Source organism: Lissotriton helveticus, chromosome 7, assembly GCF_964261635.1.
Source record: "Lissotriton helveticus chromosome 7, aLisHel1.1, whole genome shotgun sequence".
NCBI classification, from domain to species: Eukaryota; Metazoa; Chordata; class Amphibia; order Caudata; family Salamandridae; genus Lissotriton; species Lissotriton helveticus.
In genome coordinates, this window is record NC_136068.1 from 113,894,527 (window position 1) to 113,911,652 (window position 17,126).

At 43.2% G+C, this 17,126-nt stretch overlaps 1 protein-coding gene across 1 annotated transcript in view; it reads left to right on the forward strand.

The window, feature by feature from the left end:
* Positions 1-3,214: 3,214 nt before the first annotated feature.
* STIP1 (stress induced phosphoprotein 1) overlaps positions 3,215-17,126 on the forward strand; it is a 199,906-nt gene continuing 185,994 nt past the window's right edge. The window contains exon 1 of the mRNA XM_078651644.1: positions 3,215-3,354. Coding sequence (XP_078507770.1) covers positions 3,346-3,354 — 9 coding nt within the window. The 5' untranslated portion in view covers positions 3,215-3,345. The remainder of the gene's footprint in view (positions 3,355-17,126) is intronic.

Sequence of the window (17,126 nt, forward strand, 5' to 3'; positions counted from 1 at the left end):
GATTACGTCAAACAGTGATTTGAGGAGTGATTAAGCAAATGTGGGCCGATTTTTTTTTTGCGTGCCCGGTCCGATTTTCAATCCCAATCCAACCCTGCCCGTAGGTGTGGAGAAAATAGATCAAGAAAGGCTAGCCTGTACTTATCAGCCTCAACAGTGTATTTCAAAAAATCATACCTGGTATTGAGCCATTTTGGAACTGTAAAGTAGAATATTTGTAGGTGTTTGTGATATGTATTTAAGATTGTGATTGTTTTTATTTTTATTTTAATGGTAAATATATTTTTATTTTAGAACATATTTATATTTTTTTTATTAACTTTGTTCTTAATATACTTTTTATTGTGTTGAAGATATTTTGTTTGTTTTTAATGTTGAACAGACTGGAGTGGGAATAGTAAATGTCACCCCTCCACTCTCCAACACTTTCCTTACTGTTGCACTTATTGGAGTTGGAATAATACATTTTCCCCTCCGCATTCCAACACTTTCCCTACTGTTGTACTGACTGAAGTGGGAATACTAAATTGTACCCCTCCGCAAACCAACACTTTCCCTACTGTTGTACTGACTGAAGTGGGAATAGTAAACTTTACCCCTCTGCTATCCAACACTTTCCCTACTGATGCACTCATTGGGGTGGGAATAGTAATTTTTTCCCCTCCACTATCCAACACTTTCTCTACTGTTGCACTTATTGAAGTAGGAATAGTAGATTTCACCCCTCTGCAATCCAACACTTTCCCTACTGTTGTACTGACTGGAGTGGGTATAGTAAACTTTACCCCTCCGCTATCCAACACTTTCCCTACTGATGCACTCATTGGGGTGGGAATAGTAAATTTTTCCTCTCCACTATCCAACACTTTCCCTACTGATGCACTCATTGGGGTTGGAATAGTAAATGTTTCCCCTCCACTATCCAACACTTTCCCTACTGTTGCACTTATTGAAGTCGGAATAGTAACTTTCACCCCTCCGCAATCCAACACTTTCCCTACTGTTGTACTGACTGGAGTCGGAATAGTAAATTTTACCCCTCCGCTATCCAACACTTTCCCTACTGTTACACTCATTGGGACTATTGTACGGATCTTCGTTCCAACGCTTCTTTTGGATTTTCTCAATAATTTGGTGACTGTTCTGCTGTTGTATGCTTTCGTTCTGTTGTTTCTCCCTGGACCTCATGTACACTGACTCTTAGCAAGAAAAGAGGATTAGTTGTTCTCAGTCAAGATAATCACAGTGCTCCACGTCTGAGTAGTTATTTTATTGAGATGTACTGGTGGTTTTGGTCTGAGGGTTTTCTGGGTAATGTAGTTTCTTATTGGCTGCTGTTGAAATAAAAGCAAGAAAAGTATGCATAATACTTCCCTCTATATCTCTAATAAAATCTAGCCTTTCTGACACCAAGGCTAGGAAAACCTATTGTAAACTCTATTCTGCTGTTTCATATACTGCCTTTTGTGAGCGTCATGCTTTATTTAGAAATTGACTGACTGACTTCTTCCCACTTTACTTTCTTTAATGCCTTTAATTTTTCAATACACTTTCATGGTTTTTGGCACGTGTCAGTCTTCATTGTGAAGCATAATGGGTTTTTACTTTAGCTCCGAGATATTATTTGATATTGAATGTATATGCTGACAGCTGACCAGGTCCATTTGCAGAGCAACACAATCCTTAGAGGATAAAACACAGCTCCCTGTTGGTCAGTTGCGCTCTTTACATTGAAGACTCCGAAAAAACGCAACATCAACATTCTACCCGTTTTAGAGAGCCTAAAGAATGCAACAGTGCGATGAGAGCAGCAGCACCCGGGTCTAGCAGAAACGCGATCTACTCCCAACAAACAGAACGCTGACCGAGAGACGCAATCATCTCATTCCAACACTGGCGACGGAAATATTCTGGGTGTTATTGTCTAAAAGTAAACCATTTAAATTACAAGCGACTACAAGCACGATTTTGACGAGGGTCCCGCGAATTCTCATTTCGATAGGTGAATCCGTTTTGACGGGCGGTCTCGTCCTCCAGTGAAGAATGGCATCAAACCGACGTCATGCTCCGGTGAACTGTCAGAGTCTGAGAAAATTCCAGAAGAGCCTAGAAAGTGGGCGGTGCTAGAGTTCCCGGAATGACCTTAAGAAGCTCGCCCTTTCACTTGCACGGTTTTCTGACATAATGAAAGAAAGAAAGAGGAAAAAAAGTCGGCATCTGGCATGCCTATTAAAACTAGGCAGATGACTAATGTACTATTCTTACGATGGACTTATAATATTTTTGGAAAAATAGAAAAGTCCATAAAATGTTATAAATCGGGTTTAAAATGTACCTTGGTTTTGCCGTTTGGTGCTCCCCGTGGATTCTGCGAGAAAAGGCAAAAAAATAGTAATCCCGCAAGGCGATCGAAATTAACGAGAAGGGCTGAATTTCTATTAACTATAGAAGTGGTTCAGGTGAAAAGAAGAGAAAGAGAAAAGTGTTACTAATATTTCTTAAATTACAGTTGAATAGAAAGTTGTTACTTTGAGGCATAAAAAATGTACAGCATGACCTCCTATGCGATTTACAATACAGTCGCTCTCGTTTGTGTTGCAAGTATTTAGTTGTCCCTTTGAAGATGGCCACCAAATATCCGTTTGAGCCCTTCGTGTCCGTCTTCTGTTTCCATGCCCGCTACTGGCCCAACAAGGAAGACCCTTCGAGGGTACGGCAAGCCTATGAAACCCTCTCCCAAAACAATATAGGCACAAAAAAACTTTAGAATATCACACCCCTCACTCTGAACTACAGGTTCCTTCAAACGGCGTGTCCTTTCATTGCGAGTAGGTTTCTCTTAAACACAACTTGAGCCCACGGACAGAGCGATTCAGTGTTAAAACATAAAGATGCTAAAACAAATGTATCATACACCCAATTGACATATTTCTTTCAAGTCAGGTTGGAGATAAATTGTTACGGTTATAAAGTGGCAAATTTTCCACAAACACTTCGGATTTGAATTCTAGGTTGAAAAGGAGTTTAACAGTTATCCTAATCCCAAACACCACTAAAGTTAAGGAACCCCTTCCCAGCCCTAGTCGGCTGGACTGGGCGGAGCCTTCGAATCTTCGACTTTTCCTGTGGCATCTGACGGGAATATGTCATCTTTTAAGGGCGGGACCTTGGTTAGCCGGTTCCTCCGACCTATCAGTTTCGTCGTCGAGAAGACTGGCAGAGAGCAGCATCCAATGAACGTAGAGAAAGGAAAGCTGTCAGCTTCTAGTAACTTCCAGAAGGCGCGTGGAGCAAAGAAGAACGGCGGCAGCTGCTGTGGGCGACAGAGAACAGTCAGGAAGCAACATGGAGAAGGTGAGCGGAGAGAGTCCGGTACCGGGGGGTGGGCAAGGAACGGATTGAGGAGGAAGATGCTAGATCTGCTAGCTAGATTGAGCATCAGCAAGGGACACTACCGGCTTTTTCTTCATGACGTGGGGGAGGGGTGACCTGCTCTGTGATGTGTCACGCGGGTGGCAGTTCATCGTTCTCACCCACAAGGGGTTGCACATTTTTGTTTGCAATGGTGGAGTTTTATGCAGCGTACCTTGCCTGATGTGGTAGATGGCGTATTGTTTTCTTTACATAAGAGGCAGTGAGATTGTATTGAGGGTTCAGAATTGGAGAGAGGGCTGAGAGTCGAATTGTGGGAAGAAAACGTGTCTTCAAGTATTTGGGGCAGCCAGTCAAGTGTGTTTTGAGGGTAATAAGAAGTGTTGTAATGCGGAACAATGAGATGTGTAACTTGGGATACAACACCACCGTCCTATCCGAGAGCAAGATGTGGTCGTGGGTAGCTGTTTAAAAATCTGAGATGGGTTATACTTTTTCTTTGCTTTTAAGTGTGAGGGTTTATGATTCGCATGACGCATCTATGTGTTTTTCTATGTATGATACAGCTGTGCAGCGTTGCTTGCGGTTATGTTTTTTTTGTAGTTTAAAAATGGGAATAACGCTGACTCTATTTTTACCATTGTGTGATCAGTAGCATGTTTCGAAGTTGATGGCAGAGCCAGCAGAGCATTTCCTCAAGTCAAACCCAACTACATGAAAAGGAATATAAAAGTTTGCACACTCGGACTTTCCAAGCCGTTTCACACAGTCCTCGTTCCTCACAACATGCTCACCTTTTCCTAACGCCACTCACCTCCCTCTTTAACAGCCAACTAACAGTCCAAGAAACGTAATCGTCAAAAACCATCGAATTATGCTCAACTCAACGACCTCTCAAAAGGTACAAGTATTGCCCTTCTAACCCCAATCCTGTCTCCCTTGGAGTCCCCCAAGGATCTATTTCCCTTCCACCCTCTTTAAGGAACCCCTCATCCTCAAACAAGCAGGCATCCATTACCTCCTCTACACCGATGACGCCCAAATTTATTACAAGATTAAAACTCATGCTGACATCTTACACCTGAATAACACCCTCACCAAGATCCAAACCTGTTTCCATTCCAATCATCTCAAGCTCAACCCTAATAAAACCGATAATCATTCTCTTCTCCCCTAAAAATAACCCTCTCCTCGTTCAATCCTGGATCTCTGACCTCAATACATTCAACTGCTCACTCACCCTGTCCAACTCCGTAAAATCTCTTTGTATTTCTCTCTTGGTATTTCTATCGACAACACCCTAACCCTTAACGTCCACATCAAAAACTCTGCTAAAGGAGCCCTCTTCACTCTCCGTCACCTCAAGAAAATCAAACCCTTTATACCTACCGATGACTTTAAACTTGTAGTTCAGTCACTTGTTGTTTCACGTATTGATTATGGTAACACCATCCTCAACGGAATCCCCAAGGTCCACCTTGCTCCAATCAAAGCTGTGCTCAACCTTGCAGCTAGGCTCATCACAGGCAGCAAATGCTTCGATCATATATCCCTGGCTCTCAAATCTCCTACATGGCTCCCTATTAAAGGCAGATCTGCCTGCATTATTCATAAAGAACTCCACGAAAACACTCCGCAGTACCTTTCCAAGAAACTCCTCATTGCGGGCTCCACAATACCTCTGAGAAGCACCAACACTCTCCTCCTAATCCCGCCACTGCATAAAAAGAAAGCCACACAAACGTGCTCCTTCTCTGCTAATGCCCCCATCATCTGGAATGCCCTCTCAAAAAACCTGCGCTGTAACTACTCCTATTTCAGCTTCAAATAAGACCTCAAAATCCACCTCCTCAATTATTATTGGGGATCCTAACCTGTGACCTGCACTTGATCTCCAATCACTATGTTTATATTTGTCCAGTAATATTTGTCCATTTCCCGAACATCTTCTACCTAATTACTTGTAGTGTATAGCTGTTGCACCTGTATATCTATTTTGATTTGTATATTTCACATGATGTTCATTATCTTTTTATCTTTTTTAAAAAAAAACTCTTTATTCTTAACTGCACAGGAACAAATACAGTGGTGTCAAAATTATCACATACATATACCAGTCATTGTTTTCCTTTTTCTCCCCAGCCATAGTGATTGACGATTTCCATGATTACACTCTCATCATATATAAAAAAACACAGTATATTTGCCAGTCAGTCATCTCTGATATGCTACTTATTTTCTACTGTACATAAGATCAGCAGGACTCATCCATACCTTCGTGAATAACCAAAAAACATAACATCCCCCCTCCCTCCCCAAAGCTCCCACCTTGATCTCTCCCGTCTCCTGGTCGCAGTGGAATCCTTCTGTAGACTACCTCCTAGCTTCCATTGCAAACTTTTATACTGTAGTTTAAGGGTTTTGAGTAGCATGTGCGCCATCTCGGGCCCCAGTATCTCCCCTCGACAAGTCTCTGCGCACTGTGTAGTTATTGTGGCCTGTCTTCCTGCGATGGTATTAAATCTAACCCTTCCAATTCCAATAGCATGACCTCCCAATACAGTGCTATGGGATGCTTCGGTTGACCCCTCTCCTCCTTCCTTCTAAGAGCTGCACCCTCTGCTTGGCCCCACCTCACTAGGTCCATCTGCCACATGGTTGTTCTAGGGGGCCTGGGGGATTTCCATCTCATCGTCAATGCCCTGACTGCTAACAAAAGAGCCAAGTCTAGTAATTTCAGTTTAGCCTTCAATGTTTTGGATCGTTTACGAGACCCCACTAGGCAGTACAGAGCTTCCTCCGGAACCGGCAGGTGGGTAATGGTATGTAGTACCTGACATATCTCCTTCCAGTAACTCCACATGTGTGGACAGGACCACAGCATGTGGAGGAATCCAGCCTCATCCTCCCCACAACGCGGGCAACAGTGGGGGGAGTCCGGGAACATTCTGTGTAACCTCTTGGGAGTTAGATATGCCCTGTGAAGCACCATTGCCTGTATACGTTTTAATTTAACATGCTGCGATATCCGCTTGGGATGTTCAGGTATAATCTGCCATGCCTTATCAGTCAGTACCGAATCAGTGTCCTGAACCCAGGTGTCCCTGAGTGTAGTAAGCGGGATTGCTGTGTGTTCTCTAATCCATGTTTATAGCCAGCGCACCAAATGTCTCCCCGTTCCCATATAATATAGTAAATGAACCAATTCGTGTTGCGTAGGTTTGAGCCGTTGTGGTGCCCAGGTATTCCGAATATAATGTGACACTGTGGCATGATCTTTTTATCTACTTGTATGCCATGTTTGGATTTATATTATCTTCTCATATAAAGCGCTCTGATACCTCTGGATCTAGCCAGCGCTATATAAAACGTTAAAAAAAAAAGATCTCCTCTGGCCATTATGAGAAAAATCTGTTAAGAACATGGCAGTACAAGGACACCATGGAAGAGCAAGAAAAGGCCCCATAAAACGTATTACCAATTTTGCCATGGTCCTGAAGGAAACTTTATCAAACTTAAACTGAACCAACCAAAGGTTTCACAGACTTGACATAGACCACCGGCTTTGCTCACTATCAACTTCCACTTTCATAAAATCACCACATTTTCTATGGTGCACTCTTGGTACCAGACAGTCCATATTGCCTCTTAGAACCAAGCCTAGTTACTTTATCATGAAAGCTTCTAGGAGGAATAGGTCTAAACCATACATTATCAGTCTATTCATTCTTCACCATAAACAATGTATGAACGTATCCTCATGTTTCTGCTCCCAATGCCTTAACATGAGAAAATACTCCTTAACTTTATCAAGGTGCATATTTTTAAACAGCTGCAAATAACATTACAATCAACTTGCAACCTCCACCAGATGGAAACTTAGCAATCAGATTGTGTTCTAGCCCTATATGTTGTATCACAAGGAGTATCTCATAATGTTTAGTTACCCAGGTGCATGGTTGCGTGAAATAATGGATTATTTCCTCCCAGCAGTTCTTGATATCCTGGAGCCAAAATAATGCCACCCTCCTACTCCTCCTCTCCACACTTGAGTAACAAAGGCTTCTACTATGTAACAACATGCAATTAAGCAATTGTACTCCTTTTCACAGCATACCTACAGACATGGACCCTAGGCAACTTTCTTTTTCCCAAATCAAACCATTTCCTTTGTTAACCTCATTCAAGCTCCCATTTTATTTTAACCACAACATTTGCTACACGTCTTCAACTGAACTATACCACCCTGAGAAGGGAGATTGCTTGTTCTTCATCACAAGATATGTAGGTGGGATTCACCTCCTAGTTGGTACAGTGCAATACTGCTTGCTTTCAGGCATGATATCTGTGCAGCTTTGTTCTTTACCCTTTGGAAAGAGGCTATATGTATGGGTTTTGTTAAGTGTAGGGACAGGCTGCAGCTTCTGAGATGCACTCATACTTCTGTTGTTATTGGGCGGCTGACTCAATAGAATTGCACAGTTCCCAGCATCTGGCTTTGAGGTGGGTTTATTGTACTCCATACTTTTGATTATGAATAAAAACAACTTTCCGTTAACTTTTCCCATAATAAGCAGGCAAATCACCCAAGATCTGGCTATTCGAGCAGCAGCAGCAGCTCTCTCAAACCCCCCCCCCCCCGCGCCTTGAGACGCTTACGGGTAATTGCGCGCTCTACAAACAAATGTGTTGATTGATTGAACACGTACTAACGTACCAGGTGTAATAGCCTCTTTGTCTATCTGGGTCAAAAACCTTTTGCCTGACCCAAACATTCAGTAAAAAGCGGCTTAGAGCAAAAACAATAGGAATAGAGGTGTCAGGCTTTAAAATTCTGTAATCGACCCAGAGGTGTCAGGCTTTAAAATCCTGTAATCGACCCAATATTGCCTGATTGCCATGTTCAGGCACATTGGTCGAAGCCACTTCCTACGAGAGAAATGGTATTCGGTACAGAAAAGCAGAATATGTTCCTCTGACTCAGTGGCCAGGACACATAACTGAAGCTTGGTAATTGGCCCAGTAGCTGAAAGCCCTTTCTGGTAGAGAGCCCCAGCAGAATCTCAATCACAAACTTTTTGCTAGTGGTGGCGGAATCAGATATAAGAAGGGCTCAAACATTAGGTATGACTTAAAAATAAAAAATTGAGTATTTCGATGTCTAGTGGTCAGGCATGTGGCATACCGATCAGCCACATACACCCAGTAATTAGCTTTTACATGAATTATTTTTTGCTAGCCCTCTGAGGTGTCCCACAAACTGGCCATTCCCAGCAATTACACCAGGTTGCAACATGTTGGAGCCATGAGATTTTTTTTTTTAGAGCCACTCGCAGTGGTCAGTTAATTACGGCGTAGTCTGCATGCCACGCCAGTACATTAGAGGTTTCAGTGACACACATCCCCAATTCTTCTGATCCCAAGATCAAAGAACAATGGGGTTCTGGTCGCGACGGACTCTAGAGTTCTAACCTAAATATTGTCACACACCACCAATTTGTGGGTGTCAGCATAACCCCAAATCTCTCCTCCATAGAGCACAGCACTTTGGGTTTTAGCACGATAGACCGTCAAAGCAGGGCTTAATAACCAGGTCTTAGTCTGCTTATGAAATCATGATATTAATTTAGATTTCTGACATTGGGTGAGAATAGATTTTATCGAGTTGAATTTCCCATCCTAGTGAATCTGTCAACCTAGCTCCAAAGTAATCAAAGCTCTTTACCTTCTCAAAGAGTTTGTCAGCAATTCTCATTGCTCGTGTTCTGACTTTGCCCTTCCCATGAATTTAGTTTTCTCTACATTGTTTTAGAATCTTATTACACAAAAAGCCAGAAATGTATCTAATAGGTTCTGGAGGCCCATTGGGGTCCTGGAAATGAGTGAAGAGTAATCTGCGAACAGCAAGATCAGTGTCTTCTTACCATTCAGAACAGGGGAATACTTTCTACAATCCATGAGTTCACCCACCACCTCATTAATATTCAACGAAAATCGAGTTGGTGTGAGTACGCATCCTTGGTGTACCCCGTGTCAAATAGGAATCTTCCTGGTTATTTCACCTTGTTTCCTCACTGGATCCGGGCATTGTTTTCCCCTTGTGCATTCTCTGTATCAGATTTACCAGATTAGCTAGGGCTCCCAGACCTAACAAAACATTTCAGAGGGTCTCTTGGGGCACAAGGACTGACATGGCTCTCAGGTCAACAAATGCTACGTACACCTTTTTGTTTTTTAGCAGCACATATTTCCAAGTGAATAGTGTTTAAACCGAACAGCCTGTTTGCTTGTACTTGTTTAGCGCGAAAGCCTGCCTGGTAGAAGGACAGAATCCAATGTCATACTTGCAGTTGATCCAGGACTTGCCTTGCAAACTGTCAATGAAGCTAATAGGCCTATAGTTGGAAGGTACTGAGGCATCTCGTTTCTTGTATACAGCAATTATCTCTACCCCTCTCCATGTCTCTGGAATTTCACCCCCGCAACTATTGCGTTAGAAAATAATTTAATATATGGCCCCTACACTAAGGGCTAGTATTTATACTAATCCCGGGTATCCATTCTGGCCCAGGAGCCTTTGCTACTTATAGTCTATTGACAGCCTTAAACAACTTTTTTTGGGTTAAAAGAAGCATTGGCAAAGCAATATGTTTCACCTACATGAGAGCTATAAACTTTGCCAATGCCTTTTAGCCGTGCTGTACAGCAGTGTGGCTAAAAGATAGTGGCGTGGCATAGAAGAGGGAGGTTTTGGGTGGAGGGGCGTAGCATCGAGCAGTACAGTTGTGTGTGTAAGTAAGACGGCAGATAGGGTGAAAGCAACATTAGTAAGACGCTGTGTGCCTGTGTTAAAAGTAGAAAAGCACATTACACATCCAGAAATAATAACAACATGCTTATATAATACAAAAAATAAGGTGTTGCAAAAAGACTGAGAAGAACGAAAAACAACTAATAGTAAGCTGTGGGTGAGTTGTTAGTCCACTGAATTGTAAACGGTACGTCTTGCAGCGCATGTGCCTTGTAGGCGAGACCTAAAAAGCAGTGATATTTATTTGAGTGCAACATATTACACAGCCATCTTGTGGTGTGTCACTGCTGATCTGGACTGGGCATGCTCCGACGTGAGTCCCAGGCTCTCCACATCACTGGAGTCAAGCTATCCAGGCTGAAGAAGGCTGATAGCCAGAAACTGGTCCTTGGATGCTTGATTCCGGTCTAGGAAAGACATGGCTTGGTAGTTCAGGCTGGACTGTTCCCATGAGGCACAGGGTCAAGGCTGATTTGCATATAGCCATTGTCTGTCCTAGGGTGGTGTGGAGTGCAAAAAAACGATGGAATTAGGCCCAGATCTTTGTACTGGAGTGAATGTAAGACACTGTTCTACATTCTGTCCATCAACAGTGGTTTTTGCAATTTTCACCCCGAGTGGGCTGGGTATGCTCAGACGTGAGTCCCAGGCTCTCCACATCACTGGAGTCAAGCTATCCAGGCTGAAGAAGGCTGATAGCCAGAAACCGGTCCTTGGATGCTGGATTCCGGTCTAGGAAAGACATGGCTTGGTAGTTCGGGCTGGACTGTTCCCATGAGGCACAGGGTCAAGGCTGATTTGCATATAGCCATTGTCTGACCTAGGGTGGTGTGGAGTGCAAACAAACGATGTATTTAGGCCCAGATCTTTGTACTGGGGTGAATGTAAGACATTGTTCTACATTCTGTCCATCAACTGTGGTTTTTGCGATCTGGACCCCAGGGCACTTCTTACAGACTCTTGATCATTTACTCCAAATGTTCGCCTGTGGTTTTTTTTTCTTTTCTTTGTTTGTCTGGTAGTATTAATCTGATCATAGGGCAAAACAGGTGAGACGTAAGTTCACTTTGTGGTCTGGATACACTTAGATTAAAAAAACAAAAAACCTTTCAATACTCAAAAACAAAGTCACAATGTTTATTCTTATGCATGTACACGCAATGTGCGATTTTAAAAAAGGGAAAAGCTACTCTATTGGTGGCAGGCTTGATTATATATTTCATTTTCTTTATGTTGTCTTTTCTCAGGATGTTGAAATTTTAAGCACCACTTGTCAGTATAAAAGATGAGACTACATTTGTTCCAACTGACCAGAATGCTGATCAGCTAGTCTGTCATTAAAGGTTCTGAGCCCAGGATTTACGGAGCAGACATCACAATGGGTAGTTGTTGGTATTTGTGCCCTCCTAGGAAGTTTAGGTTTGACCGTACATAGACCAAGGGCCCACATAGAAGACTGCATAAGACCTTCTTATATCTCTATCTACTTGGTGAGATAGATGATTTGCACTGTAGATCTGCGCAGCCTCTCAGGTCTAGGCTTTGGAATACTTTTGTTGCCCAGTGCTACAGTCTGCTCATGGGTCTTGGTTCATGCCATGGAGGCCAGAGGAAAGTAAGTACCAGAAATAGGGCAAGGTGGTGGCAGTAGTTCACACAAAAATGAAAAAAGAGATGATGCATACAGAGTGTGTTCTTGCCAAGAGAATCACCTCTTAAGTCGCCTATACTTGTGGAGTGTGTTCCCGCATGTCCTGCTTTGGTGAGGGGTAGAGACTTTTGGTTTACTGGTCAGCTTTCTCTACACTCCTTGTAGTATGAGGCTGATATGTGGGTAAGAAAGCATCAGGGCTGATCTGCAGAACACCACTTGGCGTATTAGGATTTGTTCTAACCCCAGTTAAGTGGGCAGGCTTCCTCTCCATGGTGAGGAAGCACTGCCACACACTTAGTTGTCCATGCAGCTTTTAAATGTGCTGGAGAAGCCCCCACTAATATTTCCATTTGCTTGCAGCATTACAAGAACCTGCTGTCAAACAGTTTAGGCATATCTTTAAAGGTGAAAATACTGACAAGTCAAGTTGACACCTTTTGCGTTCCCGAAGAGGGTGCTGGGTAGAGTAGACCGGTCCTGTGGTGCCTGTGTGATACCTGACCTATACCCAGTCAAGCCATCCGCGCTGGTTGTAAATGTTCTCCATTCCACTTGAAAAAGGCCTTGTGGCCAAACAAGGAATGTGGAGGAATGGGTAAACCCGGCAGGTTCTCAGGCCAGCATCTATACTCTATTGTAATCTTACGTTCATGCAGATGTTTGCAGTCATTTACTGGTACATCAAATGTACGCCCGCATAGATCTATTTTGGACCTCTCCTAGAGTCACGGCGTCCACGGATGCCTTATCTGTTGGGGTGGCAGCTCTCTCCGACCACTCCCCGATCATCTTAACATTGCTCCTCCCTGGCGACTCCCCACGGCAGAGTTTGTGGCGCTTAAATCACAAATTGCTCCCATACGCTGCCAGTATCATTGAACTGCTGGGCGCTGTCAAAGCCTATTTAGAAGCGAAAGACGTATGCTCGGTTGGGGTAGACCCGCTCTGGGTTGCCCTAAAGGCTGTCCTCCGCGGATGCTGTATTGCTATTGTGGCGGGCCTGAACAAGGAACGGAAGGCTAAGACGGGGGAATTAGAGGGCCAAATTAAGGAGCTGGAGCGGGTTCATCGCCATACGGGGTGGTCCAATCACGGCAACTACTCTCAAAGGCGAGAAAGCAGCTGCGGGCGCTTAACCGCGACTGCGCTGAATTTACCCTGCTCCCCACTAAGCAGCGCTACTACGAGAGGGGGTAACAAGGCTCGGAGACTCCTGGCACACTCTCTCAGGGCAGAGATGGCGACACGTCGGGTCGCAGAACTTATGAATGGCCAGGGAGACACCCTGCGTGCGGATGGAGACATTGCGTCTGAATTTGATGCCTTTTATACAGCTCTTTACTCAGCGGCTGAGGAGTATGCGCAGGCGGCGCCAGTGACCCCGCTACTGGACTCCGCCGTTGGACTTTCTGTTGGTAAGGCACCGGGCGAACACTGCTTTCCTGTCACCTTTTATAAAATCTTCGCTCCGGACCTCGATCCCCACCTGGCGCGCCTGTTCAACACTTTTAGCACAACTGGAAAACTTGCCCCATCGATGTCCATGACAGAGGTATTGGTAATTCCCAAGACTTCGAGAATGCGCCTCATACCGCCCCATCTATTTGCTTAATGTTGATCTGAAGATCTTCACCAGTATTTTGGCATCCTGACTTGCAAAGCCTGGTGGACCCGGACCAGTCGGGCTTCATCCTGGACCGCATTTGCGGAGATTGGACTCGAGTCACCTAATAGACAAGACTCAACTCACTTTTAGCCCCCGGGGATACTCCTATCGGTAGATGCTAAAAAGGCATTTGACCTGGTCCATTGGCCTTATCTGCAACAGGTTCTCTGCCGATTTGGGTTACAGGAGAGATTTAGGAAATGGATGAACTGTGTTTACCATGGTCCGCAGACCCGCATTCGGGTTAACTGGGTGGTCTCCCGTTCTTTCCAGATCGGACGTGGCAGGGGTATCTCCTCTCCGTGCTTTATATGGAGCCGTTTGCTGAAAGGGTCCGGCATCTCCCCACGGTCACCGGGATCCGGATGGGAGATAGAGAGCACAAGATTTCGTTATATGCAGATGACGTGCTCCTTTTCTTAACTCTCCCGTTGCTATCTCTTCTCTCCTCCCCCCTCTTCCCCCCCTTTGCTGCCAGAGAGCGATGCCTTTAGCGCGGCGTCGGGATTCGGGGCTCTGAGCCTCAGGCTGCTAGCGGCGGATCGACACCAGCTAAGGCTGCACTACCCATTCACATACCTAGGGACATCACATACCTTTCTCGACCACCACGAAGATTGGCCAGGTGAACTACTCTGAGATACTGGCCAAGATTCACCACAAACTGAACAATTGAAAGAAACCTGTCCTTTCATGGCTGGGCAAGATAGCCGCCAATAAATGACGATTCTGCCAGTCTTCTTTACATAATGCAGACACTCCCCCTATGTCTACCGCCTACGATACTGGCCCAAATGCAGCAACTAATCAATGACTTAATTTGTGGGGCAAAGAGAGTGCGTACGGTCCGCCACCTCACGTACTTGAGGAAGGGGGACTTGAGGTCCCACATCCTGGGCGCTACTATGAGGCGGTGCAATTGTGCTGGATGATTGAATGGTACCAGTCAGAAAAACACTGGTGCTTCATGGATGGGGGTGGCAGGGATCCACATCTGGAAGGTTCCCTGGCTCCCCAAATGACATCGCCCGCAGACGGTGTACGTCTTCCCGGTTCTGCGTGCCACCATGAAGGTATGGGACAAGGTCCAGGAGAAATGTCAGCTGTCCACAGCCGTGTCACCCTTTAGACTAGTCAATTTGTTGCGGAACCTAGAACTAATTGCAGTACAATTTCTGTGAATGGATTCTTATCGAAATTTTTCCATAGAAAACGATGATGAAAAGTCTACCACTCTATCATGACGAGTTAATCCAATATGGCGGATTTTTCAAAATGGCTGCATTTTAGATATAGGGTATCATTTTATATGCCCATGGGTAGTATCAGTTTATGTTTTTAGTGACGGGAAAGTCAAAAATTGTTTGACCATAATATCAAATAATCACGGAATATGTCAGACAAAGTTTGTATAATTTTTTCGTTGACTTATATGACAGAAGGAACGTAAATATTACAATTAACTTTTGAAATAAAAAGTTTGCTCTTGTTTGTGTTTTGTTATGTAACTGTTGTTTTTTTGTTTTTTTTGTTTATCAAACATGTTTCATTTATGTGTTACAGGTTCTTGCGAGTTGCTGTGAGATGCAGTGAAAATGGACGTAGAAAAGTGTTTCATTTGTGATGTGGTCTTTCAAGAAGATGACGATGTATCTGTACTCTGAAAGAGGAGTGACTGGAATTCAAAAAACATGCAAGGAGAGCAAAATATCTAAGTTTCACGTTTGTGTTGAGCAGAAAGTTCACAAGAAATGTAGAGCGCGTTTTGTTAACTTGAAAACTTTGTTCCAGGAGAGAGAATCAGATCCCACAACTTCTCGTGTTCTACGGTCGTGTGAAACCCCGATTGAATGAAAAAAAATAGTTTTTTCTGTGGTACGGAGTTAAGTTTATACTTCAGGGAGAGGAAAAAAATGCGTGGTTTAATGCACGAACAGTTAAATTAAAAAAATCAGTTTTACAAAAATGCAATAAACGCAATGATGAATGGGCAGACAAAGTTAAGAGACGTATCCAAAATGTGTCTGATTTACATGCTGTAGATGCATGCTACCACAAACAGTGTTCCGTCCATTTTTATACTGGAAAATTAATTCCTGGGCAGTTCACTGATAACCCTCCAATATTTTCAGGTCGACCAGAAGACTCAGTTCGCCAGGAAACTTTTCTTCAAGTAGTTAAATACATGGAGGAAAATGATGAAGAACAAACTACTGTTAAAGAACTTGTTAATAAAATGTGAGAATTACTGCCAGAAGATAGCGAACCATACAGTTCGAAGTATATGAAACAAAAACTCAAAGAGCATTTTGAAGATGAAAACTTCATAGGAACAGTTGCAGGGACTGCTGATGTCGTTACTTTTAAAAGTACAGCTGCTCATGTATTGCATGAGTACCACAGTCATAGCCATGAAGATGTTGAAGAGGATCAAAACAATCTCCTTATGGCAGCTGCTGAAATAATAAGAAATGATATTAAAGACATCCCTGTAGAACCAGAAATATATCCACCCATTTAAAACATGAGTAGTGGGGACTATGTGAGCTATATTCCTGATTCGTTAAGGCTCTTATTGTCAGTTTTTGTTACTGATAAAACCAAGAGAGAGAGAAAAGTAGCTTCTATAGGACAGGCAATTATGCAAGCTGTGCGCCCACCAGTCTAAGTTGCACAGTTGCATTTAGGGCTGACAGTTCAATTACATGACAATACAAGCTCGAGATTTGTAGTTGAAGCAGTAAATCATATGGGATTCTGCAGCTCCTATTCAGAAGTTTTTCGTTTTGAACGTTCAGCTGCAGCAGAAAGAGGAAATACTATACCTGTCCTTGTGGAACCTTCTGAAAGTCCTCCGAAATTCGTTCAATATGCAGCTGATAATATTGATCACAATTTTATTACAATAGATGGCCATGTTACTTTTCATGGGATGGGCATTATCGCCACTGTGACTCCAACTGGAAAATTTTCAACAGTCATTAAGACGGGGTTTCACATGACCGTAGAACATGAGAAGTTGTGGGATCTGATTCTTTCTCTAGGAATGGAGTTTTCAAGTTAACAAAACGCGCTCTACATTTCTTGTGAACTTTCTGCCCAACACAAACGTGAAACTTAGATATTTTTCTCTCCTTGCATGTTTTTTGAATTCCAGTCACGCTTCTTTCAGGGAGTACAGATACATCGTCATCTTCTTGAAACACCACATCACAAATGAAACCCTTTTCGACGTCCATTTTCACTGTATCTCACAGCAACTCGCAAGAACCTGTAACACATAAATGAAACATTTTTGATTAACAAAAAAACAAACAATAACAAAGTTAAAAAACACAAACAATAGCAAACTTTTTATTTCAAAAGTTAATTGTAATATTTACGTTCCTTCACACTTTGTCATATAAGTCAACGAAAAAATTATACAAACTTTGTCTATCTGACATATTCCGAGATCATTTGATATTATGGTCATCAAACAATTTTTGATTATATTTTTGACTTTCCCGTCCCTAAAAACATATAAAATGATACCACACATGGGCATATAAACAGTTATACCCTATATCTCAAATAATGGGCAGCCATTTTGAAAAATCCGCCATATTGGATTAACTCGTCAG